The 26,810-nt window shown below is 48.3% G+C and overlaps 1 protein-coding gene across 1 annotated transcript in view; it reads right to left on the bottom strand.

Moving 5' to 3' along the window:
- The window catches only part of CABLES1 (Cdk5 and Abl enzyme substrate 1), a 124,402-nt gene extending 121,216 nt beyond the window's left edge, over nucleotides 1–3,186 (bottom strand). The window contains exon 1 of the mRNA XM_016933439.3: nucleotides 2,345–3,186. Coding sequence (XP_016788928.1) covers nucleotides 2,345–3,186 — 842 coding nt within the window. The remainder of the gene's footprint in view (nucleotides 1–2,344) is intronic.
- Between the last annotated feature and the right edge of the window lie 23,624 nt (nucleotides 3,187–26,810).

The following is a 26,810-nucleotide window of genomic DNA, read 5'->3' as shown; positions in this document are numbered from 1 at the left end:
GAGTAGGGAAGAGTCTGCATTTCTAACTGCTCCCAGTGAAGCTGAAGGTGCAAAGCCCACATTCTGGAGCAGCAAGGTGCTATGGAATTCCTCTAATGGCAAGAAATGAATCCAAGGAAAATACAATTTGATATGAAAACATCCCAGGAGACCATCCGTGAGGTAACATGTACATGGAAACACACAGGCTAGCAGGGAGGCACACCAGGAAAGGTTTCCACAAATGGAAACCAGAAAAGCTGGCCTCGGGCCTTATTCAAGTGAGTCTGTGCTCTCAGCACACTTCAACTAGGCAGGTGCAAGTACTCTAGTGATAAGACAAGCAGCGTGGTGTTGGCAACAAAGCATCCTGGGATATTTCAAGTCTGTAGCCTCTCCACAGTTAAGCTAGCCTTTCCGCCTTTCTTAAATCAGTTTAACCTATTTTTCCCCTTTGTACCCAAATTTTCAGCTGTTTCTATTCACAGCTGTAATTTTATAAAAGCCTATCAGGATGCCAGATATGGATTATTCAGAAATAGGATGAAAGTGACTGTCAGGTAAAGAAGCATCTTCCAGTGATTAATTCATCTTAATGTGTGTGCCCAGGTGAAAAGGATCAATAAAACGCCTAAAAGATTCATATTTATAGGATTGGAGATGGCGTTCTGGATATTCTTTGGTTCAGAAATGCGAACACACAAGATCTTCCATATCCCCTGAAATGAGTTTCTTGGAGAAAGCGTGCGAGGTAATCTGATCTCCAGCTGCCTTTAGCATGGAGGACACATCTGTCCATCAGGAGACACAAGCCAGCTTTGCACACTGGCTTAGAATAACATGTGTGTTTATTACAATTCCTGTCATAACCCTCTTGACTGCTGGGCTTAGGCTGCAAGTCTGGAGTCACCATGAGCCAGTGTGTGATGTCAAGCGGTAATACTGAGCTGCCCAGAAACCGCTGAGTTTGCAGGACTCACCCAGAAACAAGGGATACCACCTCCCTGCCCTCACCTGCTGCGGGGGAGATGCATGCTCTGACAAGAAATACTGGGGTAGGGCTGTCACCTGTGCCCAGTGTCGCTAATTCATCCATGCACTTATGAGGCTGCTTCCCCGGCTCCACACCCCTGCTTGCGGGCCATGCGCACTCAAACAGCGAGGCTACATAACTAGCACCCTCATGATTTCACCCACTTCGGAAGAAGTACACTAGGGGCAAACTTGTGGATGAGGCGGGCCTGTTCTTCCCCCATTTGTCCATTGCGGGAGGAAGTTAAGTTTTCCCATAGGCACCTTCTTACTTGGGCCAGATCAAGCTTTCAGATAAGCATGATAGGAGAGAGAAATTCTAGCAGAGAAAGTCATTCTTTCCCAGAAGGGATAACTGAGGCCCCAAGAAGTTAAAACAACTTTGTCAAGGTAGGGTCTATGCTATTGCCAACTTCACAAGAGGCCTTATTAACCAACAAGGGAGGGCACTCCCTAGGAACGGATCTGCATTTCCCCACCTGTTCCCGCCTACTCGCCTACTTCTTTTGCAAGCTTCAGTTCACACAGTCCCAACCTCCGACTGCCCCTTAGAATAATACATGGTAACAAACTCTATTTCCTGAACAATAAGCAAACGTCCAGCGTTTCATGTTTTTGCTAAGACGCCTAATGCCGCCAGATAACTTCAGCTAACAAACAAGTAAAACAAGCGTTTAACGAACTCAAGCAAATTCATCTTGGAATAGGAAAAAAAACCCTCAAGCCCTATTTCCTCTTTGTTACCCACCCCCCTAGGCCTAGTTGGAGGCAATGTAAGAAGGGCTTTCCATTGCTCAGGAAAGCAAATGGAAAAAGCCAAGTTTCCCCGGGCCGCAAGAAGACTTGGAGCGCAGGCAAGAACTTCTCCGGAGGGTCACGCGTGTCTGCTACAAGTTCAGGCTCACACGCGCCGCTCAGCTGCCGGCCTGCACTGCTCCACTCTGCGCCCGGCCGAGTCTCGCCCCACGCGGGGAGAGTGCGCCTCCGGGTCTGGACCGGGTTTCAGGAAGTTTGTGATCTCGTGTGGGGAGGCTCGGACGCCGCTTTCTACTGGGCTCCTGCAACTCCCAATTCCCGACCCACTGCACAAGCACGGTGCTCCTCTGCGAATGCTGGGCTCGTGCAAACACGTGTAACCCCGCACTCCCTGGGGACGCCCCCTCTTTTGGGTGCCCTCGTGGTTTGGGATTCGGGCCCGGAGCACAGGATCCGGCAGGGCGCGGGAAAATGGGAGCAACCCGTGTCCCGTAGCCCAGAGACCGCGGGGAGGCTGGGAGCGCCGGGCGCCGGGAGGGACGCAGGGTTGGGTGCGCGTCGCATCCCGGATACTCACCGGGACCTCTGCAGCTGCTCGAAGGCGCTGGTGCTGCCGCCCTGGCCTGGCTGCTCCAGGGAGCAGTAGTTCTGCGAAGTCGGCCTGGAGAAGGCGATGGGCAGGATTCCCTGAGTGAACGAGTTGAGGCGTCCCCGACTGCCGCTCCCACTCCCGGGAGTCCCGGAGCTCAAAAAGGCGGCCGCCGGCACCTGCACGCTGATAAAGGCATCGTCCTCCTCCAACTCCTCCTGCCCGGCGGTCCCGGACCCGTCGAGCAGCTGCAGTTGGGCACAGGCGGCGAGAGGCGCCGGCCGGGGCGGCTGCCACTGCTCCCCCGACGCCCGGCCGGCGCCCAGGGGACTCGCGAACCCCCGCGCCACCCCGGGGCCGGACACGGTCGCATGGCCGCCAGGAATCAAGGGCGGCAGCGACGAGAGCTGTGGGAGGCAGGGGCCGGACCCAGCGGCTAACCCCGCAGCCGGCGTGCCCGGCGCGGCGAGCGCGATGCAGCCGCCCCGCTCGGCAGCGGCGAGCAAGCTGAACCGAGTCCTCGCGCCGCAGGCGCCGCCGGCGCCCGGCTTGGCCGCGCCGCCCTCCTCGCCACCGCCCCACTCCGCGTCCTGCGGCGGCAGCCGGCCGTCCAGCGAGATGTTGGTGAGGAAGGAGAGGGCAGCCTGGCGGCGCCGCGGGTCCATGCGCGGCTTCCGGGGGGGTTCGGGCGGCGGCTGGGCCGGCGCGGCGGCCGCGGGCTGAGGCTGGGGCTGCGGCGGCGGCTGCTGCAATCCGCTGGCGCCCGCGGCGTCGGTGCCGGCGCTGCCGCTGCTGCAGGCGGCCGTGGTGGCGGCCGCCGCCGCCGCCATTGTGTCCGTCTGCGGCGGGATTTCCGCGATGCCCGGAGAAGCGAGCGGCGCCCAAGCGCTAAGCGGCGGGCGCGAGCGGCGGCGACCCGGGCTGGGTAGGGCGCGGGGATCGGGCGGCGTGCGCGGCGGTCCAGCCCCCCCGCGGGCGGGCCATGCTCGCCCCTCGGTGCTCGGGATGGGGGCGCCGCCGCCCCGGCCCACGCGCACGCCTCACTGCCTAGCTCGGCTAGTTCGGCTCGCTGGCTGGCCGCCCGCCGGTCGCCTGGCCGCTGGCTCGCGGGCTCCGGGGCCGGGTGTCCGTATTTATAGGTGCGCGCGCCCCGCGCTCGCGCTCCAAAGCCCTCTTTGCAATAACACGGAATCACGTGTGGGGAATGCGACCTGGGAGGAAAACAAAGCCGCAGGCGGCGGCCGCAGAGGCAGGCGGCGGGAGGCAAGGGGCCACGGGAGGAGGAAGAGGAGGACGCGAGAGCCGAGCGGGTGGCGGGGCGGGGGATCGGCCCGACTGTCCGGGTTGTCGGAGCTGCCTGCTGGGAGAGTTGGCAACTCCCGGGGCGCGCGGAAGCCAGGTGCGGGAGGCGAGCACGTTTCCCCCGCGCGCTCGCACTGGGAATTGGGGGAGCGAGCAGAACCCAGTGGGTTAGGTCCTGGGGCTGTGCTCCTGGGAGAGTTGTGGGTCTACAGGACGGTTATGTGGAGCGTTGCAGAGTTTTGGACTGCGAGCGAGTTACTTGGACCCCGCAAGGCCGTTGGTCCTCAAGAAGTAAATAGATCCTTTTCATAATAACACGGGTAAGTCCACAGCCCCTATGGAGACTGTCCCACCGTAAAGCTATCGCTAACAACCATTGCAGTTGGGTCTTACTCATTCCCAGGCCAAGGATGCAGCCCCCGGGATAAATGCACGCCTTGGGATGCATAAGAGCCCAGAAGCACGAACATCTTCCATGTGGCCAACGAACTCACGCATCCCCAATCCATGGTATTGTCACTTTTCATCTCTCTCTTAGCAAAGGACAACGCAAATTTTTTACTTTGGCTCTGAAATGTGCTCCATTTTCTGTGAAGACCGAGGTGGGCTAAAATGACCTTACACTCTTTTCCCCTGGTCACCTTGCAAATTTTTGTAGATTATTATCTCTTCTCCCGCATAAACTGGGACCAATGTGGACAGTTACCCTGTCGTTTATCTCATAAGCACGTTTGGCACCTACCATGTCTTCTGTAAATACGGGTTCCTGACGACCCTCCCAGAGCAATAGCTCTGAATCTGGGAGGAGTCGCAGTCCCCACCCACAACGAATGCTTGTTTTGGTTGGGGGTGGGAGCGGGGGCGGGGACAGGGTGGAGGAGTTCACCTGGAGGGATCTGAAAACGTGTGCGGGTTTCCCTAGGCGGTATGGGCAACTTAACAAATGCAGTAAGGAACAATTGCCACACTGAATTAAGCTCTGTGACACCTAAGAAACCTGCTGCACTTTTGAGGGAGAAGCAATGTGTTTCAGATCAACGGATTAATTTAATTAAAGGTTTAAATTTAGCCCTGGAGCTAATGGGTAACTCTACATTGAAATTCCACTCCATTTCAAGTTCAGGAAAGTAAATTGAGTAATGGAGAGCAAATACACCGTCCAGAGAGGTGCCGCCAACCCGGAGTGCCAGACAGAGGGTTTCAGGTTACATTTGCTCAGGACAGAGATGGCACGTGGCCCTTTACATGAACAATTGTTGTTATATTTTATTTTGTGCTGTTTTTAGGCCTTTTGAAAACATGGAGCCTGGTGTCTGTTTACAGCAGCCTCACGTCAGTGGAGTCAAAGCTCAATGGCCAGCTCTGTGAAATTTCACCAGGATTTTAATTATTTTGGCTAACTACCTTGAAACTTCCAAGCCCTTTTATGACAATTGACTTAATTTACATGACCACTGGCCTGGTTGGGAGGCAGTGTTAAGTGAAAGACTCCAACGGTGCTCCTGTAAAATATATTTTCCATCATTCAAAAATGATAAATGTTAATTTCAGAACATAAGATAAGCAAAGAGGAGCAAAAAAAAAGGGGGGTATCACTAACAATCTCTTCTGTGGAAGTAACGTAAAACTTAAATTTTGATTTCTGTTTTGTATTTTCATATATTTTATACAGAGATATGTATATATATTCTTTTAGCCTGTCACCCAGGCTGGAGTGCACTGGTGTGATCATAGCTCACTGCAGACTCCTGAGCTCAAGCGATTCTCTCTGCCTCAGCCTCCCGAATAGCTGGGACTACCGGCACCCACCACACCTGGCTAATTTTTTTTAAAAAATTTGGCCTGGCACGGTGGCTAAAGCCTGTAATCCCAGCACTTTAGGAGGCCGAGGCAGGCAGATCACGAGGTCAGGAGTTCGAGACCAGCCTGGCCAACATGGTGAAACCCTGTCTACTAAAAATACAAAAATTATCTGGGCATGGTGCCTGTAATCCCAGCTACTGGGGAGGCTGAGGCAGGAGGGCAGGAGAATGGCTTGAACCCAGGAGGCGGAGGTTGCAGTGAGCCGAGATCATGCCACTGCACTCCAGCCTGGGTGACAGAGCAAGACTCCATCTCAAAAAAAAAAAAAAAGAAAAAGAAAAAATTTTTTGTAGAGATGAAGTCTCACTATGTTGCCCGGGCCTTTCTGGAACTTCCAGCCTCAAGCAGTCCTCCCATGGTGGCCTCCCAAAGCACTGGGATTACACGTATGAGCTGTCATACCTGGCCTTGGGTGTGTTTTTAAACAAAAGTGAAATCGGCTGTTTTGTTTTGTTTTGTTTTTTTGAGACGGAGTCCTGCTGTCTGGCCCAGGCTGCAAGCTCCGCCTCCCAGGTTCATGCCATTCTCCTGCCTCAGCCCCCCGAGTAGCTGGGACTACAGGCGCCCGCCACCACGCCCCGCCAATTTTTTTGTATTTTTAGTAGAGATGGGGTTTCACCGTGTTAGCCAGGATGGTCTCAATCTCCTGACCTCATGATCCGCCCGTCTCGGCCCCCCAAAGTGCTGGGATTACAGGCATGAGCCACTACGCCCAGCCAGGCTGTTTTGTCTCTTGTGATTTTTGCCTGCTGTGTTGTGATTATCTTTCCATGTAGAATATTTTTCTGCATGGAAGAATTTTTATTTTAATGACTACATAGTGTTCAATTTGATGGAGAGACTGTACACTTTTAAACCTGTGCATTTAATAAATTTGTGGTTTCCACTTTTGCTCTTATAAATCGATGATGACTTCCTTTGTTTTTCTAAATCTTGCTACCACCCAATATTATTTTCTTAGGTTAAATAGATGCTGGGGCAAATGGCATTTCGTGTTTTTAAGGTTTTCATCCTTAAAGGTTGTTCAGTCTGCTTTCTTACAATTTTGCTGGGTATTGAAATGTTTCTATCATCCCCCCAAAATATTTACAACCATGATACATCGATTAAAAAATACCAAAAAGTTTCCATCAATATGCATTTTTTATAACCTTCATTTTCTATAACCTTTTGTCTACTGTAAGTGTGAAGTATGAAACAAATTTCAAATACTTATTAAAGCATCAAACAAGAATCAATGTCTAATCTCCAAACTGCCTCTGTGACCCCCTTTTGGGGATCTTGAGATATGGTTTATTGTTCACCTACTGTATGCCAGCCACAGAGTATTTCTAATCTTTATAACCACCCTGTGGTGGTGGTGAGAGCATTATCATCGATATTTTACAGACGAGGCTCAGAAGAATTAAATAATTTGCCCCGACTCATCTACCTCTTAGCTGGGGTGGGCCAGTATACAAACCTGACTCCAAGACCCATGCATCTTCTTGCGCCCTCTGCTGGTGAAGATGTTTAATGGTAGAGAATAGTGTCCAGATTTACTCTTAACATCCATACTTGAGGTCAACTATTATGGAATAATACAAGCTTTGGAGTAAGAGGATCTGGGTTTCAAGAGCAAGCTACTTACCCTCTCTGAGTCAGTTTTCTCTGTGGGTTATTGTTAGGTACAAATGAGACTACCTGAGGAACATTTTACAAACTTTAAAGTACTTTTTAAAATGTCCGTTGTTATTTATACCATCCTAATCTACTTAGTCCCTGAATTATTCCAAATTCATTTATTTTTGAACTACTTAGTCATTGATCAAGTTTTACCAAGCAACTTCTACATCCACAGTACCATCTGTGACAAAGGGATAAAAAGAAATGTGGCCCTTAGCCCTTGTGACCTTGATAGTTACAACCATGGAAAACACATTTAAATGAAAATGCAAAGCCAGCCCTGATTAAGTTTCAAATGCGCAGCTGGACTATAAGCATTATCAGAATATGGAAAAGAAGTTTTTTTTTTTTTTTGAGATGGAGTCTCGCTCTGTCGCCCAGGCTGGAGTGCAGTGACACAATCTCGGCTCACTGCAAGCTCCACCTCCCAGGTTCATGCCATTCTCCTGCCTCAGCCTCCCGAGTAGCTGGGACTACAGGCGCCCACCATCACGCCCGGCTAATTTTTTGTATTTTTAGTAGAGATGGGGTTTCACCGTGTTAGCCAGGATGGTCTCAATCTCCTGACCTCGTGATCCGCCAGCCTCGGCCTCCCAAAGTGCTGGGATTACAGGCCGACCGGAAAAGAAGTTTTTTATTTGCAGTGTGGGGGAAGGCCTTAGGCAAGAGCCAGGATTTGAGCTGATCTAGGAGATTCAGGAGGCCAGGAGGAGGATCCTTGCAGAAGAGGAAGTTTGGCATACAAATTCCTCATGCATAGCAGGCCTGGAGGACTAGAACTTGAAACGTGATTCTACTTGGTCAGCCATGTTCCCCCTTCTCCCCCTTCCCTTTTATATTGCCCCTTTCAAGTGCCCATTCTGAAACTTTGTAGCACACATGAATTCAAAATGCATGTACTGTTTTGATGGAGACATATTGGAGGTTAGTTTTTAAAAAGAAAGGAAAAAACAACCTACAAGTAATCACTGGCCCTTAAAAAAAATAATTCAGCAGACTGAGAAGTCTGAAAATTAGCTTAGGCTCCTAGAAACATGCAACCTTGTAAGGTCTCCAGTTTGTGGATATTACAAGCTTTGTTCCTTGGTGGCCTCACCTACCTTATCTATGGATGAAGGTAGGTTTTGCAATATTTTACCTTGCAGGGTTGTGAGGGTTACCAACAATATAAATTATGTAACTAGCAGAGTACCTGTAGTTCAGTGGGTAGCTATTATTAGAAAAATGCAAAATACAGAAGGTGAACATTAAAAAGGCCAGAATATTTTAGGTTCTAGGTTTTTATAGTTTTCACTGATCCTGAGACCAATGAAATATTAGCATGCCTTTCCAGGCAGGAACATGAGAAGCTTCAGCTGTTAGCTCCTGCTTAAATCAGATTATTTTACGGTATTTTCCATGAAAGTACAGGCTGGCGCGGGCTACTGGAACACGCACTGGACTGTCGATCTAACATAGGCCTAGTCTCCCTGAGAAACCTGCTGCTTTCCTTAATCCAATGAAAGTTAAATCCCGGCCAGACGCGGTGGCTCGTGCCTGTAATCCCGGCACTTTGGGAGGCCGAGGTGGGCGGATCATGAGTTTGGGAATTCGAGACCAGCCTGACCAACATGGTGAAACCCCCGTCTCTACTAAAAATACAAAAATTAGCCGGGCATGGTGGCGCGTGCCTGTAATCCCAGCTGCTCAGGAGGCTGAGGCAGGAGAATCGCTTAAACCTGGGAGGTGGAGGTTGCAGTGGGCTGAGATCGCGCCACTGCACTCCAGCCTGGGCGACAGAGCGAGACTCTGTCTCAAAAAAAAAAAAAAAAAAAGAGCTGTATGCACAGAGTTCAACTGGTCCCCAGCCTACCCCCTAGAATAGAGGCTTTTTCAACTTTTGTCCCCAGGGCCAGCCATCTAGGACACCCTCTTCTCCCCACACAGGAGAAAATGCCAAGGGGACATGGTGTCCCTGCTACTTTCTGCCAAAGTTCTGTCCTTCAAATCTCCTCTTCCTGCCCGAGAACCTGCCCTTCCCTCAATGATTGGCACCAGCAGCCCCTGATACTGTCGTATCATAGGCCCAGACAGGATTCTTTTTGTCTCTGGACCTCTGACACTATGTGGAAGAAAGAGGAAGAGTGATATTTTACTGCAGTTCCTTCCAGCTTTTATAACTTGTGTGAGAAGCCGAGAGAAATAGGCGATGGGGCATGTCCTTGGGACTGTAGGGATGGTCATATAAACATGTGTCACTCATTATCAAGGACAATAGTTCAAGCCAAGAATGGATGTGAGTACCTCGTCAATCTGGGAAGAAGTGTCAATGATCCAGATAACCCTTCCTCATCTCCACCGTCTTTTTAGAGTATATATCCAAAAACAATAGTGCAAATGCATTTATTCTTCAAGTTTCCTCTGAGTCATCAAAAGTCTCCCTTCCATGCAGCTCAGCCAATCGTGGAGGAGAAGGGAGAGGCATTGGGAATGGAATGGTCCATTCAATAAGCTCTCCAAAAGAGCGTCCTGTGCGGCACAAGGGTGCGGCTTGGGTTTGTCGATCCAACTTATCACTAGCTCTGGGACCTCTGGGTTTCAGCTTCTACATCTGCAGACTAGAGCAAATCCTATCTACCTCACATGGTTATGATGCAGATTAGAAACAAGGCCTGCATAAAACTCCTAGCAAGTGTTGAGTACACAGTGGGTACTCGTGAGTGGTGGCTATTACCATGATTCAGAGGCCTGCTATTGACACTGAACCCCAGAGGACCAAGCTGCTCAGCAAGTGAGTGGTAGACGTCCTGTGACATTTTTAATTTTAATTCTTAGTTTTGAGACGGGGTGTCACTCTGTCACCCAGGCTGGAGTGCAATGGCAGGATCATGGCTCACTGCAGCCTTGAACTCCTGAGCTCAAGCGATCCTCCCACCTCGGCCCCCCAAGTAGCTGGGAATACAGGTGTGCACCACCATGCCTGGCTAATTTTTGTATTTTTTATAGGGACAGGGATCTCGCTCTGTTGCCCAGGCTGGTCTCGAATTCCTGGCCTCAAGTCATCCTCCTACCTTGGTCTTCCAAAGTGCAGGGGTTACAGTTGTGAGCCACTGTCCCTGGCCAAGATATCCTGTTAAATGTGAAAAACTGTTTTTTTCTACTCACACAGAATGCTTCTGACACCAAATATGTGTGGGGATTTTCCTACATCAGCCAATGCTCGGACTCTCAGACACCAGCTGAGTGTCCTACAAGTCAGCTCAATTCTGACACCATCTCCCTGGAGTGAGGGTCAAATCTCACAAGCGAAGGGCCTTGTCCCACAAGACTGCCCCCCAATTCAGATGCCAGTTGCAGGTAGTGGGTGCCCAAGTTACACACACTTCTGTCCAACTTGGCTGCAAATCGGGGCCCATGAGCCCCTCCCAAGATTTGATCATTTGCTGCAATGGCTCACACAACTCAAGGAAACACTTCTGTTGACAGGTTTATTAGAAAGGAGATGACAAAGGACACAGAGAACAGCCAGGCGAAGAGGCACAGAGGGCAAGCTCTGGAAGGGTCCCAAGCTCAAGAGTGCCTGTCCTCGAGGAGCTGGGGGTGCCACCATCCCAGCATGTGCATGTGTTTACCCACAGGGAAGCCCTCTGTCCTCCGAATGCTGGGGGTTTTTTTGTTTTTGTTTTGTTTTGTTTTGTTTTTGAGACGGAGTCTCACTCTGTCACCCAGGCTGGGGTGCAATGGTGTGATCTCGGTTCTCTGCAACCTCTGTCTCTCTGCAACCTCTGTCTCCCAGGTTCAAGTGATTCTCCTGCCTCAGCCTCCCGAGTAGCTGGGACTACAGGCACGCACCACCATGCCTGGCTAATTTTTATATTTTTGTTAGAGATGGGGTTTCACCATGTTGCCCAGGCTGGCCTCAAACTCCTGGCCTCAAGTGATCCGCCCACCTCAGCCTCCCAAAGTGCTGGGACTACAGGCACGCACCATCACGCCTGGCTAATTTTTGTATTTTTAGTAGAGATGGAGTTTCACCATGTTGCCCGGGCTGGTCTGGAACTCCTGACCTCAAGTGATCTGCCCTCCTCAGCCTCCCAAAGTGCTGGGATTACAGGCGTGAGCCACCGCGCCCTGCCTGAATGCTGTCTTTTAGGGAATTTTATGGAGGCTTCTTCACGTAGCCATGATTGATTATTAACTCAATTTCCTTCCCGGGGGATGGGAGCCAGGGGAGAAAGTTCCAAGCTTCTAGTCATGGCTTGGTCTTTCTGGTGACCATCCCCATCCTGAAACTACTCAGGAGCCCATCAGGAGTTGTCTTGTTAGAACAAAAGACACTCCTATAACCCAGGAAATTACAGGGAGTTTAGGAGCTCTGTGTCAGGAACCGGGATTAAAGACCAAATATTAGAACAAAGGATGTTCCTAGCACCCATATCAGCCAGGAAATTACGAGTGTTTTAGGAGCTCTGTGCCAGGAACCGGGGGCAGAGACCAAATATATATTTCTTATGTCACGCTGCTAAAGGCATTAACTACCGTGGAAGAAACCTGGCATCAAAACTGTGTTAGGAAAATACATTTCAGATGCTTCCATGAGCTGTCCTCAATCTTCCAAAAAGGGATCGTTCATGCCCAGAACACCACTTCTGATCCAACTGCAGAATTTATATGATATTGGCATTTCAAAGGAAATGAATAAATCTTCGTTATATTACCTTTATTCTTAAATCATAGCAAACTCGTGATTTTATTTTCTTTGAAATTAACCTGGTTTTATATTCTTTGAAATTACACTGAGATGCATGAATAACCAGCTCAGGGACAATGAAGAAACCACCCCTAGTGTAATTACAGCTCATAAACACGCAACTTACAGATGGCCTGTGTGCATGAACCTCCGGATGCTGGCTCCTCTAGACTCTGCACAGACACGCAGGGCAGGAGGCAGTCCCGCCTACAGGGCTCTCTGTCTTCCAGTATAACCGCACTGTTTTATAGTGATTGCATTTGTTTAGGTATTCTCACATCAGAGTGGGATGGACGTGGCCAGGTTCTGGGGGAAACATCACCACTTTGCCTGCCACTGGGCAGTTCAGCTGGACTAGTTAGTGGGCCATGGTGACCTTCGCTGCCCACGTAGATGAGCAAACTACAGGAAGAGACAACTCATAGAAGGTGAGAGCAAATGCCTGGCAATCACTAGGAGAAGTGAGAGTGATGGGCGTTCTTATACTGTTGGTGTAGCGTAAATCGGAACAACCATTCCAGGAAGTCATTTGGCAATACGTGTCAGGAGCCTCGAAAAGTTCATGATTGACAGCATCAGCTTTGGAGGCAGACTGAACCAGGTTACATTTTGGCCCCACTCTCATGGCTTTGAGCACTTTCAGCATGTTCCTCTACTTATTTGTGCTTCAGTTTTGTCATCTGTGCAATGGGAATGATAATACCTCCCTGATAGCAGTGTTATAAAAATTTAGTGCAGTAACATTAAAAAAAAAAATGCTTGGAGGCCGGGCACAGTGCCTCATATTTGTAATCTCGGAACTTTGGGAGGCTGAGGTAGGAGGATTGCTTGGGGCCAGGAGTTCAAGATGGCAGTGAGCTATGGTCGCACCACTGTACTCCAGCCTGGCCAACAGAGCAAGACCCTGTCTCCAAAAAAAAAAAAAAAATGCTTAGAACATGGTGAGTACTCAAGAAATGTGATTAAAAATTCTAAGGAGCTATTGAGAAACAAGATCAAAGATTTATGCACAAACATTCATTGCAGCATTGTTTAAAATAAAGAAAGCCTGAAAAAAGAGACCCTAAATGTGGAACAGTGAAAAGATAATTATGGTTTACTCAAACAATGGGATATTGTGTTTCCATTAAAAATAATCATTTTTGGCCGGGCGCAGTGGCTCATGCTTGTAATCCCAGCACTTTGGGAGAACGAGGCAGGTGGATCACTTGTTTGAGACCAGCCTGGCCGACAGGGTGAAACCCCGTCTCTACTAAAAGTACAAAAATAGCTGGGCGTGGTGGCGCATGCCTGTAATCCCAGCTACTGGGGAGGCTGAAGCAGGAGAATTGCTTGAACCCGGGAGGCGGAGGTTGCAGTGAGCCAAGATTGCACCATTGCACTCCAGCCTGGGCAAAGAAGTGAGACTCCATCTCAAAAAAAAAAAAAATCATTTTTACCAAGCTTTCTTAATGATGTGAAAAATGTTTTTGAAACAATGCTAACCAAATAGAATAGAAACTAGGTTGATCACAGTATCTCAACTTTGTAAAAAAAATAAAAAAGAAGAAGAATGAAATTGTTCTAAATACTCCTATGTGTTGAAAGGCTATATATAACCAAAAGGTTAAAACACTGGCTAGGCCGAGCGCGGTGGCTCATGAGTGTGTAATCCCAACACTTTGGGAAGCCGAGGCGGGCGGATCACAAGGTCAGGAGATCAAGACCATCCTGGCTAACACCATGAAACCCGGTCTCTACTAAAATGCAAAAAATTAGCCGGGTGTGGTGGCGGGCGCCTGTAGTCCCAGCTACTCGGGAGGCTGAGGTGGGAGAATGGCGTGAACCCGGGAGATGGAGCTGGCAGTGAGCTGAGATCGCGCCACTGCACTCCAGCCTGGGCGACAGAGTGAGACTCCATCTCAAAAACAAAACAAACAAACAAAAAAAACACTGGCTAGTAGGGTTATGGTGATTTTTGCTTCTTTTTGTTTATCTAAATAGAAATACGTGCATGGTCATGATAGGAACTGCTTCCCAGTTAACACTTTTTGAAATTTTATTTTAAATGTATAGAAATAAATCTTGGAAGAAAATATGTCCAGATGTTACGTGGTAGAATTATTGGGGACTTTTTTTCCATTTCTTTAGGAATATTGGGAGATAACTAGCTTTCTCTGCCACGGACGGTAGGACATGGCTGGGAAGAGAGGAGAAGGAAAATGCCCTTGGCAGGGGGCCTGAGGATGAATGCTGGTGCGAAGATAGGGATGAGAAAGGAAAAGGGGCTGGGCACAGTGGCTTACACCTGTAATCCTAGCACTTTGGGAGGGTGAGGTGGGAGGATCACTTGAGGCCAGGAGTTCGAGACCAGCCTGGGCAACAGAGGGAGACCCCTGTCTCTAAAAAAGAAAAATTGAAAAAATTAGCTGGGTGTAATTGTGGCACTTACCTATAGTCCCAGCTACACTGGAGGCTGATGCAGGAGAATCAATGAAGCCCAGGAGTTTGAGGCTGCAGTGAGCCATGATTGTACCACTGCATTACAGTCTGGGTGACAGAGTGAGATCCTGTCTTTAAAAAAAAAAAAGGGTGGGGCGTGGTGGCTCATGTCTGTAATCCCAGCACTTTGGGAGGCCAAGGCGGGCGGATCACGAGGTCAGGAGTTCAAGACCAGCTTGGCCAACATGGTGAAACCCTGTCTCTACTAAAAATACAAAAATTAGCTGGGTGTGGTGGTGCACGCCTGTAATCCCAGCTACTCAGGAGGCTGAGGCAGGAAAATTGCTTGAACCCAGGAGGCAGAGGTTGCAGTGAGCCAGGAATGCGCCATTGCACTCTAGCCTGGGTGATAAAGTGAGACTACATCTCAAAAAAAAAAAAAAGGGAAAGGGCTTTTTGGAGGTAGCTGACAATAATGAATGGACCTGCCAGGACAATTAGATTAAAAGGATTGTAGTGATGAATAACAGGAGATTAGTCAAAAAACTGTATCTCGGGCCAGATTACCAGGGCCTTGAATCTAAAATTTAAAAGTTGAACCTATAGGTACTAGAGAAGCATAGATGATTTTTAAAAAATAAGTTAACACGTTTGTTGAAAGTCAAAATGAAGAGGCATTAGTTTGGCAAATGTGCATAAAGGACTGAGGAGAAAGTCTAAAGGAGTGGAAAAGGTTTTTCTGATTCATTCCTCCATTTATGTATTTATTCATCTGACATTCATTGAGTGCCTACTCTGTGCCATGCTCTCTGCTAGGCACTAAGGGCAAGGCAAGGTTCCGGGTTTCAAAGAGTTAACAGCCTGCTGAGAAAATAAGACAAAGTGAGCAAAGGGGACAACGGTGGGTTACCATTTATGTGCAAGCCCTGAAATGATCATTTCTTTTTTTTCTTTTAGAGACAGGATCTTGTTCTGTTGCCCAGGTTGGAGTACAGTGGTGTGATCATGGCTCAGTGCAGCCTCCAACTCCTGGGCTCAAGTGATCCTTCTGCCTTAGCCTCCCAAATAACTGAGACTACAGGTGTGCATCACCATGCCTGGCTAGTTTTATTTTTTTATTTTTTTGAGATGGAGTCTCGCTCTGTCACCCAGGCTGGAGTGCAGTGGCGTTGTGCAATATTGGCTCACTACAACCTCTGCCTCCCAGGTTCAAGCAATTCTCTTGCCTCAGTCTCCTGAGTAGGTGGGATTACAGGCACCCGCCACCATGCCCAGCTAACTTTTTTTTTTTTTTTTTTTTGAGACAGGGTCTCACTCTGTCACGCAGGCTGGAGTGCAGTGGTGCAATCTCGGCTCCCAGCAACCTCTGCCTCCTGGGTTCAAGCGATTCTCCTGCCTCAGCCTCCTGAGTAGCTGGGATCACAGGTGCCCGCCACCACGCCCAGCTAATTTTTGTATTTTTAGTAGAGATGAGGTTTTACCATGTTAGCCAGGCTGGCCTTGAACTCCTGACCTCAAGTGATCTGCCTGCCTCTGCCTCCAAAGTGCTGGGATTACAGGTGTGAGCCACTGTGCCCTGTGCCTGGCTAGTTTTAAAATTTTTTTGTAGAGACAAGGGTCTTGCTAATCTTGACCCAAGCTGGTGACCCAGGCTGACCTTGAACTCCTGGCTTCAAGCTATCCTCCCACCTGGGCCTCCCAAAATGCTGGGATTACAGGCATGAGCCATCATGCCCAGCAAGTGGTCATTTCTGTCTACACAGTTTCATTGAACTGTCACCACAACCCTGCTGTTTATTCCATCTGACAGATGAAGAAACTGAACTCCGTGGAGTTAAGCCTCAGGTCACATGGCTGATCCCTGGATAGTTAACATCTGAGATGTTAGTGACTATGGACGGTGACTCCTGGGGACAAAGAAGCCCCACGGAGAGGGCAATATTTGAATTTAGATTCTAGTTTACATGTGAAACGGCATTTCAGGCCGTGCAGAGGCATTAACTTGGGACTCTATTACAACAATTCAGGCCCGAGACAATAAAACTTGGACTTGGCAGAGAAAATGGAAAAGAAGGGTCAAGTACCAGAGACATTATGAGGAAAAACTGATTTCCAGATCTCCAGTCTAGGGGGCAGCTGTAATTCCTGAAAGAACCAAAAGCACCCTAGGGAGGAAAGAACAGATTTGAGGGTAAAACGCTGGCTAAATTTGGGCCCAAATTCCTGTTCTACACCCTTACACGTGGGCGCCCAGTGAAGAGGGTAAGAAGTCCTCATTTTGTAAAAATCACAATTTCACTTGTATTTATCAGATTGAAAGAGAAGCAGGCTTTGAGTTTGTACTGACACAGTCTTCCAGTTTGGTGACACATAGCTTCCAACAGTGAGTAGCTGAGAATGCCAGCCCCTGGAGCCCCAGACCTTGTCCATAATCACACTCCATTTGCCCTCTGGGACACCATTCAGCTGCTGAACCAGCATCCTGGCCCACTTTTGTGATACACCTAAGAGAAGACTTTGGAGGCTGAACGCGGTGGCTCACGCCTGTAATCCCAGCACTTTGGGAGGCCGAGGCAGGCAGATCACTTGAGGTCAGGAGTTTGAGACCAGCCTGGGCAACATGGTGAAACTCCGTCTCTACTAAAAATACAAAAATCAACCGGGAGTGGTGGTGGCATGCGCCTGTAGTCCCAGCTACTCGAGAGGCTGAGGCAGGAAAATCACTTGAACCCGGGAGGCAGAGGTTGCAGTGAGCCGAAATTGTGCCTCCGCACTCCAGCCTGGCGACAGAGTGAGACTCCGTCTCAAAAAACAAACAAACAAACAAAAAACCCTCAAAACATGTACTCATGGTTTGTTTTGTTCAGCCTGGCAATCCCAGCACCCAGACAGTGCTTGGCATAGAGTCAGGGCTTAGTAAACTTTCGATGGAATGAATTAATTAGAATATTTTTTAATCACTTCAGATAAAGCAGCAGCCTTTCTAAGTATAACATAGAACTCAGAAGCCAGAAAAACAAAAGTAAATTCAGCTACAAAAAGAAAAAATTACAAATAATTATATGGGGCAGAAAAACAAAATCAAAAGACAAACATTATGGGTGGGAAGAATTTGCAATTCATATCACAAAAATGTCTTCCCTTAATATTTAAAGAAATCCTAAATATTGATAAGAAAAAGCCAATAATACAATAGAAAAATGGGTCAATGATATGAAGGATCGGTTCCCAGAATGTGAAATACAAAGGCCCCTTGAATATAAAAGAGAAACTCCACCTCTTTCATAATACAGGAAGAGCAAATAAACTCTAATGAGATACAGCTTTCACCCATCAGATTGGCAAAGGTCAGAAAGATTGGGAAAAAAACTATTGTTTACTGTGTATAGACTTAAGAGGCAAGGAAAGCTGGGCACAGTAGCTCACACCTGTAATCCCAGCACTTTGGGAGGCCAAGGCGGGCGGATTACCTGAGGTCAGGAGTTCGAGACCATTCTGACCTACATGGTGAAACCCCCCATCTCTACTATAAATACAAAAAAAATTAGCCAGGTGTGATGGCGGGCACCTGTAATCCCAGCTACTCGGGAGGCTGAGGTAGGAGAATCCCTTGAACCTGGCAGGTGGAGGTTGCATTGAGCCGAGAGCATGCCATGGCACTCCAGCCTGGGCGACAGAGCGAGACTTCATCTCAAAAGAAAATAAACAAACAAGAGGCAAGGAAAGACCAGCTGAGATGGTATAGTATGGAAGATCTCTTCAGATGGCAAACGGACGATACGGTATATCTTGTGACCCACTTCTAGGAATTTACCCTGCACATATACTAGCACATAAAAATGAAGAACATTCGGGATCATATTTGTTGTAGTGTCATTAGTAATAGGAAGACATTGGAAATGGCCATCATAGGGCTGGTTAACAAATTCTGACAGATTCATACAATGAAATATTGTGCAGTCTCACTATGTTGCCCGTGTTGGACTTGAACTCCTGAGTTCACTGCAGCCTCAATTTCCTAAGCTCAACTGATCCTCCCATCTCGGCCTTCCAAGTAGCTGGGATTGCAGGCACCTGCCACTGTGCCTGGCTGGAATAATCTATGAATGTGTTATGGAAAGATCTCCAAGATGTAGTGTCATCTGAAAACAGCAATCTGTGGAGCAGTGCGTATTTCATGTTATCATTTGCATTTAAAAAAAACCCCACATACATAGGTATTTACTTAGACTATATATAGAGTATCTCTTGGAGGGTACCCAAGAAAGTAGAAATAGTGGTTGCCTCTGGGGAGTGGAGCTGGGTGGCTGGAGAACAGAAATGTAAATTTTGTGTGTGTGTGTGTGTGTGTGTGTGTGTGTGTGTGTGTGTGTGTGATGGAGTCTCACTCTTTCTCCCAGGCTGGAGTGCAGTGGCTCAATCTCGACTCCCTGCAACCTCTGCCTCCCGGGTTCAAGCGATTCTCCTGCCTCAGCCTCCAGAATAGCTAGGATTACAGGCGTGTGCCACCACACACAGCTAATTTTTGTATTTTTAGTAGAGACGGGGTTTTGCCACGTTGGCCAGGCTGGTCTTGAACTCCTGACCTCAAGTGATCCTCCTGCCTTGGCCTCCCAAAATGCTGGGATTACAAGGGTGAGCCTCTGTGCCCAGCCAGTCGAAATGTAAATTTTCATTCTAAACTTTTTTTTTTTTTTTTTTTTCTGAAGTGGAGTCTCACTCTGTCCCCAGGCTGGAGCACAATGGCCCGGTCTGGGCTCACTGCAACCTCCGCCTCCCGGGTTCAAGCAATTCTCCTGCTTCAGCCTCCCAAGTAGCTGGGACTACAGGCACGTGCCACCACGCCCAGCTAATTTTTGTATTTTTAGTAGAGATGGGATTTCACTATGTTGCCCAGGCTGGTCTTGAACTCCTGACCTCATGATCCGCCCGCCTCGGCCTCCCAAAGTGCTGGGATTACAGGCATGAGCCACCACACCTGGCCTATTCTAAACTCTTACACGTTTTGAATTTTGTATCATGAGCTTTTACCTTTTCAAATGATAAATGAAATTAAGAAAAATGTGTGTTACTTTAGCATTCTGCTCCATAATATATCCACTATTGATGTAATGTAAAAATAATGTTTTAAGTTATTTACCATTTACACTAATTGATTTTCCCTCCCCAGTCTTTGAGTGCAATTAACATTCTAGAAAGACACTCCCCATTTATCCTGGGACAGTCTCCCAGGCACACCAGCAAGTATCCTCTTGCTGAAGAGAACACAAATGTTTGGCACATCAAGTAGCTGCTCCACAAATTCGAGTTCCTATCCTCCCTGGGAACAGAACCACTCCGGGACAGGACTTGGAGGGAACCCCTGCTCCACTGGCATGGGCAGGAGGCTGGGTGAGTGCCTAATGTCCCAAGCAGGGCCTTGGGAGGCATTATCCCATGAAATCCAAGGCTGCACAGGCTCCCTGCTCTTCATCGTTAACAGCAGTGGCTTTGCAGGATGTGGCCCTGCCACCTTCCTGGACCCACCTTCCTGGATCTGTCTCTTATACTGTAGCCCTATGGAATTATCTCAGCTTGGCATCTTGGCACATTTCTTTGGCTGATTCTCCTTCTCGATTCTTCAAAACCCAGTTTAAACCACCTCTTCCCAGTGGAGTCTTCCAAGAGTCCCAGGGCTTCTTCGTGGCTCCACGGCTCCCACACTGCAGTCCTCCTCTCTTTGGCACTTGTTGCCTTGCATGGTGATCGCTGTCTGTCTCTGACTTTCCTGGGAATTCCTTGAGGACAAGGACTCTGTCTTATTCATCTTTAAATTCTTAGCCTACCCTAGTGCCTGGCACATAGTAGGTACTCAGAAAGAAGAAAGTATTTCTGAAATGCATGAACATACCAAGAGCTACAAGGTCCCATTTAGGGACTGACACATGCTACTGGGAAGTTCTGGGGAAGTCTCGTACATAGGTACATTTAATCTGAGCCTTAAAGAAAGAATCCCACGGGGCACAGTGACTCATGCCTGTAATCCCAGCATTTTGGGAGGCCGAGGTGGGTGGATCACCTGAGGTCAGAAGTTCAAAACCAGCCAGGCCAACATGGTGAAACCCTGTCTCTACTAAAAATACAAAAATTAGCTGGGCTTGGTGGCGCGTGCCTGTAATCCCAGCTAGTCAGGAGGCTGAGACAGGGGAATCGCTTGAACCTGGGAGGCAGAGGTTAGAGTGAGCCGAAATCACGCCACTGCACTGCAGCCTGGGTGACAGAATGAGACTCTGTCTGAAAAAAAAAAAAGGAAAGACAGAAAGAAAGAAAGGAAGGAAGGAAGGAAGGAAGGAAAGAAAGAAAGAAAGACAAACCCTCACATACCGGACAAAAGGGAAAAGTAGGCATTTTAGGCAGAGAAAACAGTAGGCATTTTTTTTTTTTTTGAGATGGGATCTCACTCTGTTGCCCAGGCTGGAGTGCAATGGCATGATCTCGGCTCACTGCAACCTCCACCTCCTGGGTTAAAGCGATTCTCCTGCCTCAGCCTCCCGAACAGCTAGGATTACAGGCACTTGCCATCATGCCTGGCTAATTTTTGTATTTTTAGTAGAGATGGGGTTTCACAATGTTGATCAGGCTGGTCTCAAACTCCTGACCTTGTGATCCGCCTGCCTCGGCCACCCAAAGTGTTGAGATTACTGGCATGAGCCACCGTGCCCGGCCCAAAAATGGCTTATCTTTAAGCATGAGAGAAGAGGGAGAGGAACCGGGGAGGCAGGTGGCACTTAGGTCACAAAGCTTAGGAGACAAATGTTAATGGGTTGTTTGAAATTGGTTCAGGATGCAGGACAATTCTTTGTTGTGGGTGACTGCCTCACACACTGCAGGTCACCTGAGTCCCTGGCCTCACATAAATATTAACAGTGTCCCCCAACCATTATGACAACCACATATGCCCCTCACATGTCCACAAAGCTTCCTGTGGGTGGTGTCCCCTGGGTGTGGAGTACCACTCACCCCCATCCCTGCTGAGACCCACCAGCTTAGAAGAAGCCTGCAGGAGCTGGAGGATGAGACTGCAGTCCCGGAGCAGGATTCCAGGTGTGGAATCTATCAGTAAAGTCTAATCTGAGCAGTTTGGACTTGAAGGAGCTTGTTTATCCCAGAACCTAAGACTCAGAGAAACAGCCTGGGATTGAACACTGAAATTCCTCCCGCAACGTGCCAGTGTGGAGCTGTGGAACCCTGTGAGGTCGGTGGCCACCGGCACCTCTCTCCCTGCCAGGGGAGTGGCACCTGCCTAGTGGCCTCATGGGCCCCGTGGTAGTCTCTGCTGATTGTCAGGTTGGGGTGTGACAGGCAGTCCCTGAGCCATGTGTTATCCTTGAAGAGCAACTACTCCCAGGGGCAACAAATCTTAGAGGTTAAGAGTTAAACGTAGCGGCCGGGCACGGTGGCTCACACCTGTAATCCCAGCACTTTGGGAGGCCGAGGCAGGTGGATTACCTGAAGTCAGGAGTTCAAGATCAGCCTGGCCAACATGATGAAATCCCGCCTTTACTAAAAATACAAAAAATTAGCTGGGTGTGATGGTGGGCATCTGTAATCCCAGCTACTCGGGAGGCTGAGTCAGGAGAATCGCTGGAGCCCAGAAGGCAGAGCTTGCAATGAGCCAAGATCACGCCACTGCACTCCAGCCTGGATAACAAGGGCAAAACTCCATCTCAAAAAAAAAAAAAGAAGAAGAAGAAGAAGAAGTAAACATAGCAGCATGATTCACAACAGCCAAAACATGGGCACAACCCAAATGTCCATCCATAGATGAATGGATAAACAAAATGTGGTGTATACAAACGATGGAATGTAATTCAGCCTTAAGTAGGAAGGCAATTCTGACTCATACTACAACATGGATGAACCCTGAGGACGTTACGCTCAGTGAAACAAGCCAGTCACCAAAGGACAAATAGTGTATGATTCACTCATGTGAGGTCCATGGAATCATCACGCTGTTAGAGACAGAATAGTGGTTGCCAGGGGCTTGGGGAAGGAGGGAATGAGGAGTTAGTGTTTAATGGGTACAGAGTTTCAGCTGGGGATATGAAAAAGTTCTAGAGATGGTTGGTGGTGATAGTTGCATACAATGTCAATGTACTTACTGCCACAGAAATATCCACTTAAAAATGGTTAAGATGGTCACTTTTATGTTATGTTTATATTGTCACTGAAAGAAAAAAAAAAAAAGCAACTGCTCGATGCAGAGACTAGAAGTCAAGCCCTGGCTCTGCTATTCACACCAGGGTGTCGTGGGTCTTGGCCAAGTTCATCTCTCTCGGACTCAGTGTCCCTGTGAAAGAGGGATCGTGACTGTACTCTCCCCACAGTGGCAATGTGGGGAACTCTTGAGATCTGAGTATAAACCTGGGGGCACAGTGCCTGCCTGGCACATTGGGGGTACTCAGGAAGTGTGGTTATTATGGTGGTTACAGGTTTTACTATTTATTGCTTATAGAAACAGCCCAAATGCTTCTATGGACTGTCTTTTCCCCTGCAGACACTCCCACAGAAGCATTTGGGGCACTGGCTTAACAGCAAGGTTACAGGTTAACTGACCATGAATGACCGAGATCTAGGACAGGGTGTGTGTAATCTCTCTGCGTCTTCCTGCCGGTTCAACGTTCTCTCCTCCCACAAGAACCAGTTCCCAAGGGTACTCCACGCAACTTCACGTTGCCCTGCTTATCTGACCCCCAGAGGAACACTTCTTCCAGTGAAAACCTCCACAGTTCCCATTTAGACTCCTGCGGAGAGTTGCTCATTGCTGTTGACAGCAATAATAGTTCATTTTCTTTTATTTTGATGAAATAATAGCTTGATTGGAAAGTGTTTCCCGGTGCAGCAATTAATAACTGGCTGGAGTTGCCAAGGCTGGAGGTAAGGCCAAAAGCACTTCGCCCAGCTAGTCACTCATTACCCAGGAAATGTTAGACCTGGAGGCTATTCACTGCTGGTACAAACTCTGAAATTGGTAGGGAGAAAAAGGAAAAAAAGAAAAACAGCCTAAGCAATTTCCTTTTAGGTAATGAAAAGTTTAAAAATGGAGTAGCGTGTTGCCATAGCCACCATCTCTGGCTCTGGGCTGGCCTCCACGCTGGCATCCAGGGGACGGCATTTGACATGGTTTTCAGCAGAGGCAGCTGTGCCTCTTAAGTACCCATAATGAATATCTGCAGCTCCAGGCTCCCTCGGAAATCCTCAAGCCTTCACTTGTCACCTAATTTCCTCGGGAAGTGTTTCTAATTACACATTTCTTGCTGCCGGCTCCAGGTCAAGTCTTTTTGTACACAATATGCGAATTACATAAAACCACAAAACAGTGAGGGGACTCTGGAGTGATCAAAATTGCCATGTAGTTGTTTTAACTTAGTAGTTAAGCATCCGTGGGTGTAATAGGATGTCATTTGCATGAGCAAAAACAACATTAAAGGAACATCACGTGTTTCATTCTTGAGAACTCTTTGTAGAGGTCAGAACCCATTTCAGCAAGATATCTATATAACAATGGAATTTCCAACTCTAACACATGGACTGTTTATTTTAACTACAATAGCAGGGGCTTTGTAAAGAGAGACTTGTTTTGTACTGTTACCTGGGATCTGCCATTTAGGGACCTAAATGGCAGTTTTGTTTCCTGGAAGTGAAATAATCCTTATCTTTGGACTCTCTTAGTTTAGGAAATTCTCCAAGATGTAAAGCAACATTCACCAACTATTCTTAGAGAAAACTCTGAAATCTAGTTAAATTTATGTCCAGATGCTACTGTTTGGGTGTTAAGGTTTTTTTTAGAGTTGAGTAAATTGGAGGATTCTTTAGCTCTTAAAGAAGCGGCATAAATGGTTTTCTAAAAAAATGGGTTTTGACTGGACTGAGGCAACCCCCTCCCACACCGCAGTGTTTTGGAAGACTGAGCCTGTGCGGGATGGAGAGGTACGGGGGACTCTGGTTGTCTTCGTGGGGCCATGGAATTTTGCTCAAGTGAGCCCCCAGGCCATGCCCATGGACGTCCCAGAACCAGGGATGGCTGGTTCTGGCACCAGCTTGCAGCTGAGGCAAGACCTGTCCTGTCTTGAGGACATTATGCTAAGTGAAGTAAGCCAGTCATGGAAAGACAAATACACTATGATTCCACTTGTATGAGGTACTTAGAGTCATCAGAATCATAGAGACAGAGTGGTGGTTGCCAGGGGCTGGGGGGAGGAGGGAAGGGGGAGTTGGTGTTTAACGTACAATTTCAGTTTTACAAGATGAAAAGAGCTATGGAGATGGATGGTAGTGATGTTTGCACAACAATGTGAATGTACTTAATGCCACTCAACTAACTGTACCTTAAAAATTGCTAAGATGGTGGCGGGCTCAGGGACTCACTCCTATAATCCCAGCACTTTGGGAGGCTGAGGTGTGCAGATCACCTGAGGTCGGGAATTTGAGACCAGCCTGGCGAACATGGTGAAACCCTGTCTCTACTAAAAATATAAAAATTAGCTAGGTGTGGTGGCTAATTAGCTAGTCCCAGCTACTCAGGAGGCTGAGGCAGGAGAATTGTTTGAACCCAGGAGGCGGAGGTTGCAGTGAGCTGAGATTGCACCACTGCACTCCAGCCTGGGCGACAGAGTGAGACTCTGTCTCACAAAATAAAACAAAAAATTGCTAAGATGGTAAATGTCATGCTATGTATATTCTACCACACAGACACATATACACACAATGGGGAAAGGAGAGAGGAACCTATCCTGACCCCATTCCCTAAGGAACTTCAGCAGGAAGTAGCAGTCACTGCAAGAAGTGTCTTTTGCTCCAGGTTTCCCTCTGCCCACTGACCCTCCTCCTCTCAGTCTCCAAATGTTGAGTGTCCCCAGGCCAGTCCAGGACTTCTCCTGTCTACACTCGCTTCCTAAGTATCTCATCCAATGACAAGGCTCTATGAGCTGTGACAGATTCTGTCTTCCAGAGTTGGTCCCAACAGTATCTCCCATTCTATAAGCTCTTCTCCAATATGATCTTCACACTCCTTCCACAGAGAGAAGGGGTCTTCAATCTAGGCAGACTTGTGACTCTCTTGTCACCAACAGAAGGGGGTAGAGATGATGCTATGTGACTTCCAAGGCTAGGTTAGGAAAGCTGCCATGTAAGTCGTCCAACTCCCGAAGGCTGCCATACTGGAAGGAAGCCCAACCCGCATGGGGAGGGCACTGTAAGTATCCCAGTTGACAGCCTGTGCTGAGGTTCCAGTGAATAACCAGCCATATCTGTGGGTAAAGATGCTTCCAGATGATTCCAGTCCCAGCTCTCATGTTGCCTCCAATCCTTGAGTCTTCCAAGCTAAAGTCCCAGAAACTGTGGAGTAGAGACTAACCATTTCTTCTGTGCCCTGCCCTGGATTCCCAGCCCACCAAACTGGTGGGCAAATGAAATAGCTGGTTTAAGCTAAGTTTGGGGTTGTTTCTTTTTTTGAGACGGAGTCTCACTCTGTCACCAAGCTGGAGTGCAGTGGCGCGATCTCGGCTCACTGCAACCTCTGCCTCCCCGGTTCAAGCAATTCTCCTGCCTTACCCTCCCAACTGGCTGGGACTACAGGCATGCGACACCATGTCCAGCTAAGTTTTGTTTTGTTTTTTTTTTTTGAGACAGAGTCTCGCTCTGTCACCCAGGCTGGAGTGCAGTGGCACGATCTTGGCTCACTGCAAGCTCCGCCTCTTGGGTTCACACCATTCTCCTGCCTCAGCCTCCCGAGTAGCTGGGACTACAGGCGCCCATGACCGCGCCCGGCTAATTTTCTGTATTTTCAGTAGAGACGGGGTTTCACCGTGTTAGCTAGGATGGTCTCGATCTCCTGACCTCGTGATCCGCCCGCCTCGGCCTCCCAAAGTGCTGGGATTATAGGCGTAAGCCACCGCGCCCGGCCCAAGTTTTGTATTTTTAGTAGAGATGGAGATTTAAGAAGCTTCTCACAGAACTTGCTCAGGTGAAGCTGATCTTAAGCTGCTCATCTCTCAGGCATCCTCATCTCAGTAAGTGATTTCATCACTTATCTGATACCCAATTGCCCAGGCCAGAAATCTAGACATTGTCGGTAAGTTCTCTCTTTCCCTCACCCTCCATTCAGTCCATCAGCAAGTCCTGTGCCCTCCATCTTCAAAACATTTCCCATATAGGAGCACTTTTCACCTATTCCACGGGTTTAACCTTAATCCAAACCACATCATCTCTCTCCTGGACACTCTACAGAGTCCTCTCTGGTCTCCCTGCTTCCACTCCTGGTCTGCAGTTCCCTTCCCCACAATCAAGTCTCCAGAAGCCACAATGATCGTTTCAAGATGTCAGTTACATCACAAGCCCCAAGCCCTCCTTGCTTACCTGTCTGGTGATTGTCTGGGAATCTAGCTGGGGCTCTTGGTCAGAACATCCACATCTAGCTTCTCCGTGTGGCCTGGA

The sequence above is a fragment of the Pan troglodytes genome, chromosome 17 (assembly GCF_028858775.2).
Source record: "Pan troglodytes isolate AG18354 chromosome 17, NHGRI_mPanTro3-v2.0_pri, whole genome shotgun sequence".
Lineage (NCBI taxonomy): Eukaryota > Metazoa > Chordata > Mammalia > Primates > Hominidae > Pan > Pan troglodytes.
The sequence above is the reverse complement of the archived record's forward strand: the minus strand, read 5'-3'. Positions and strand labels throughout refer to the sequence as shown.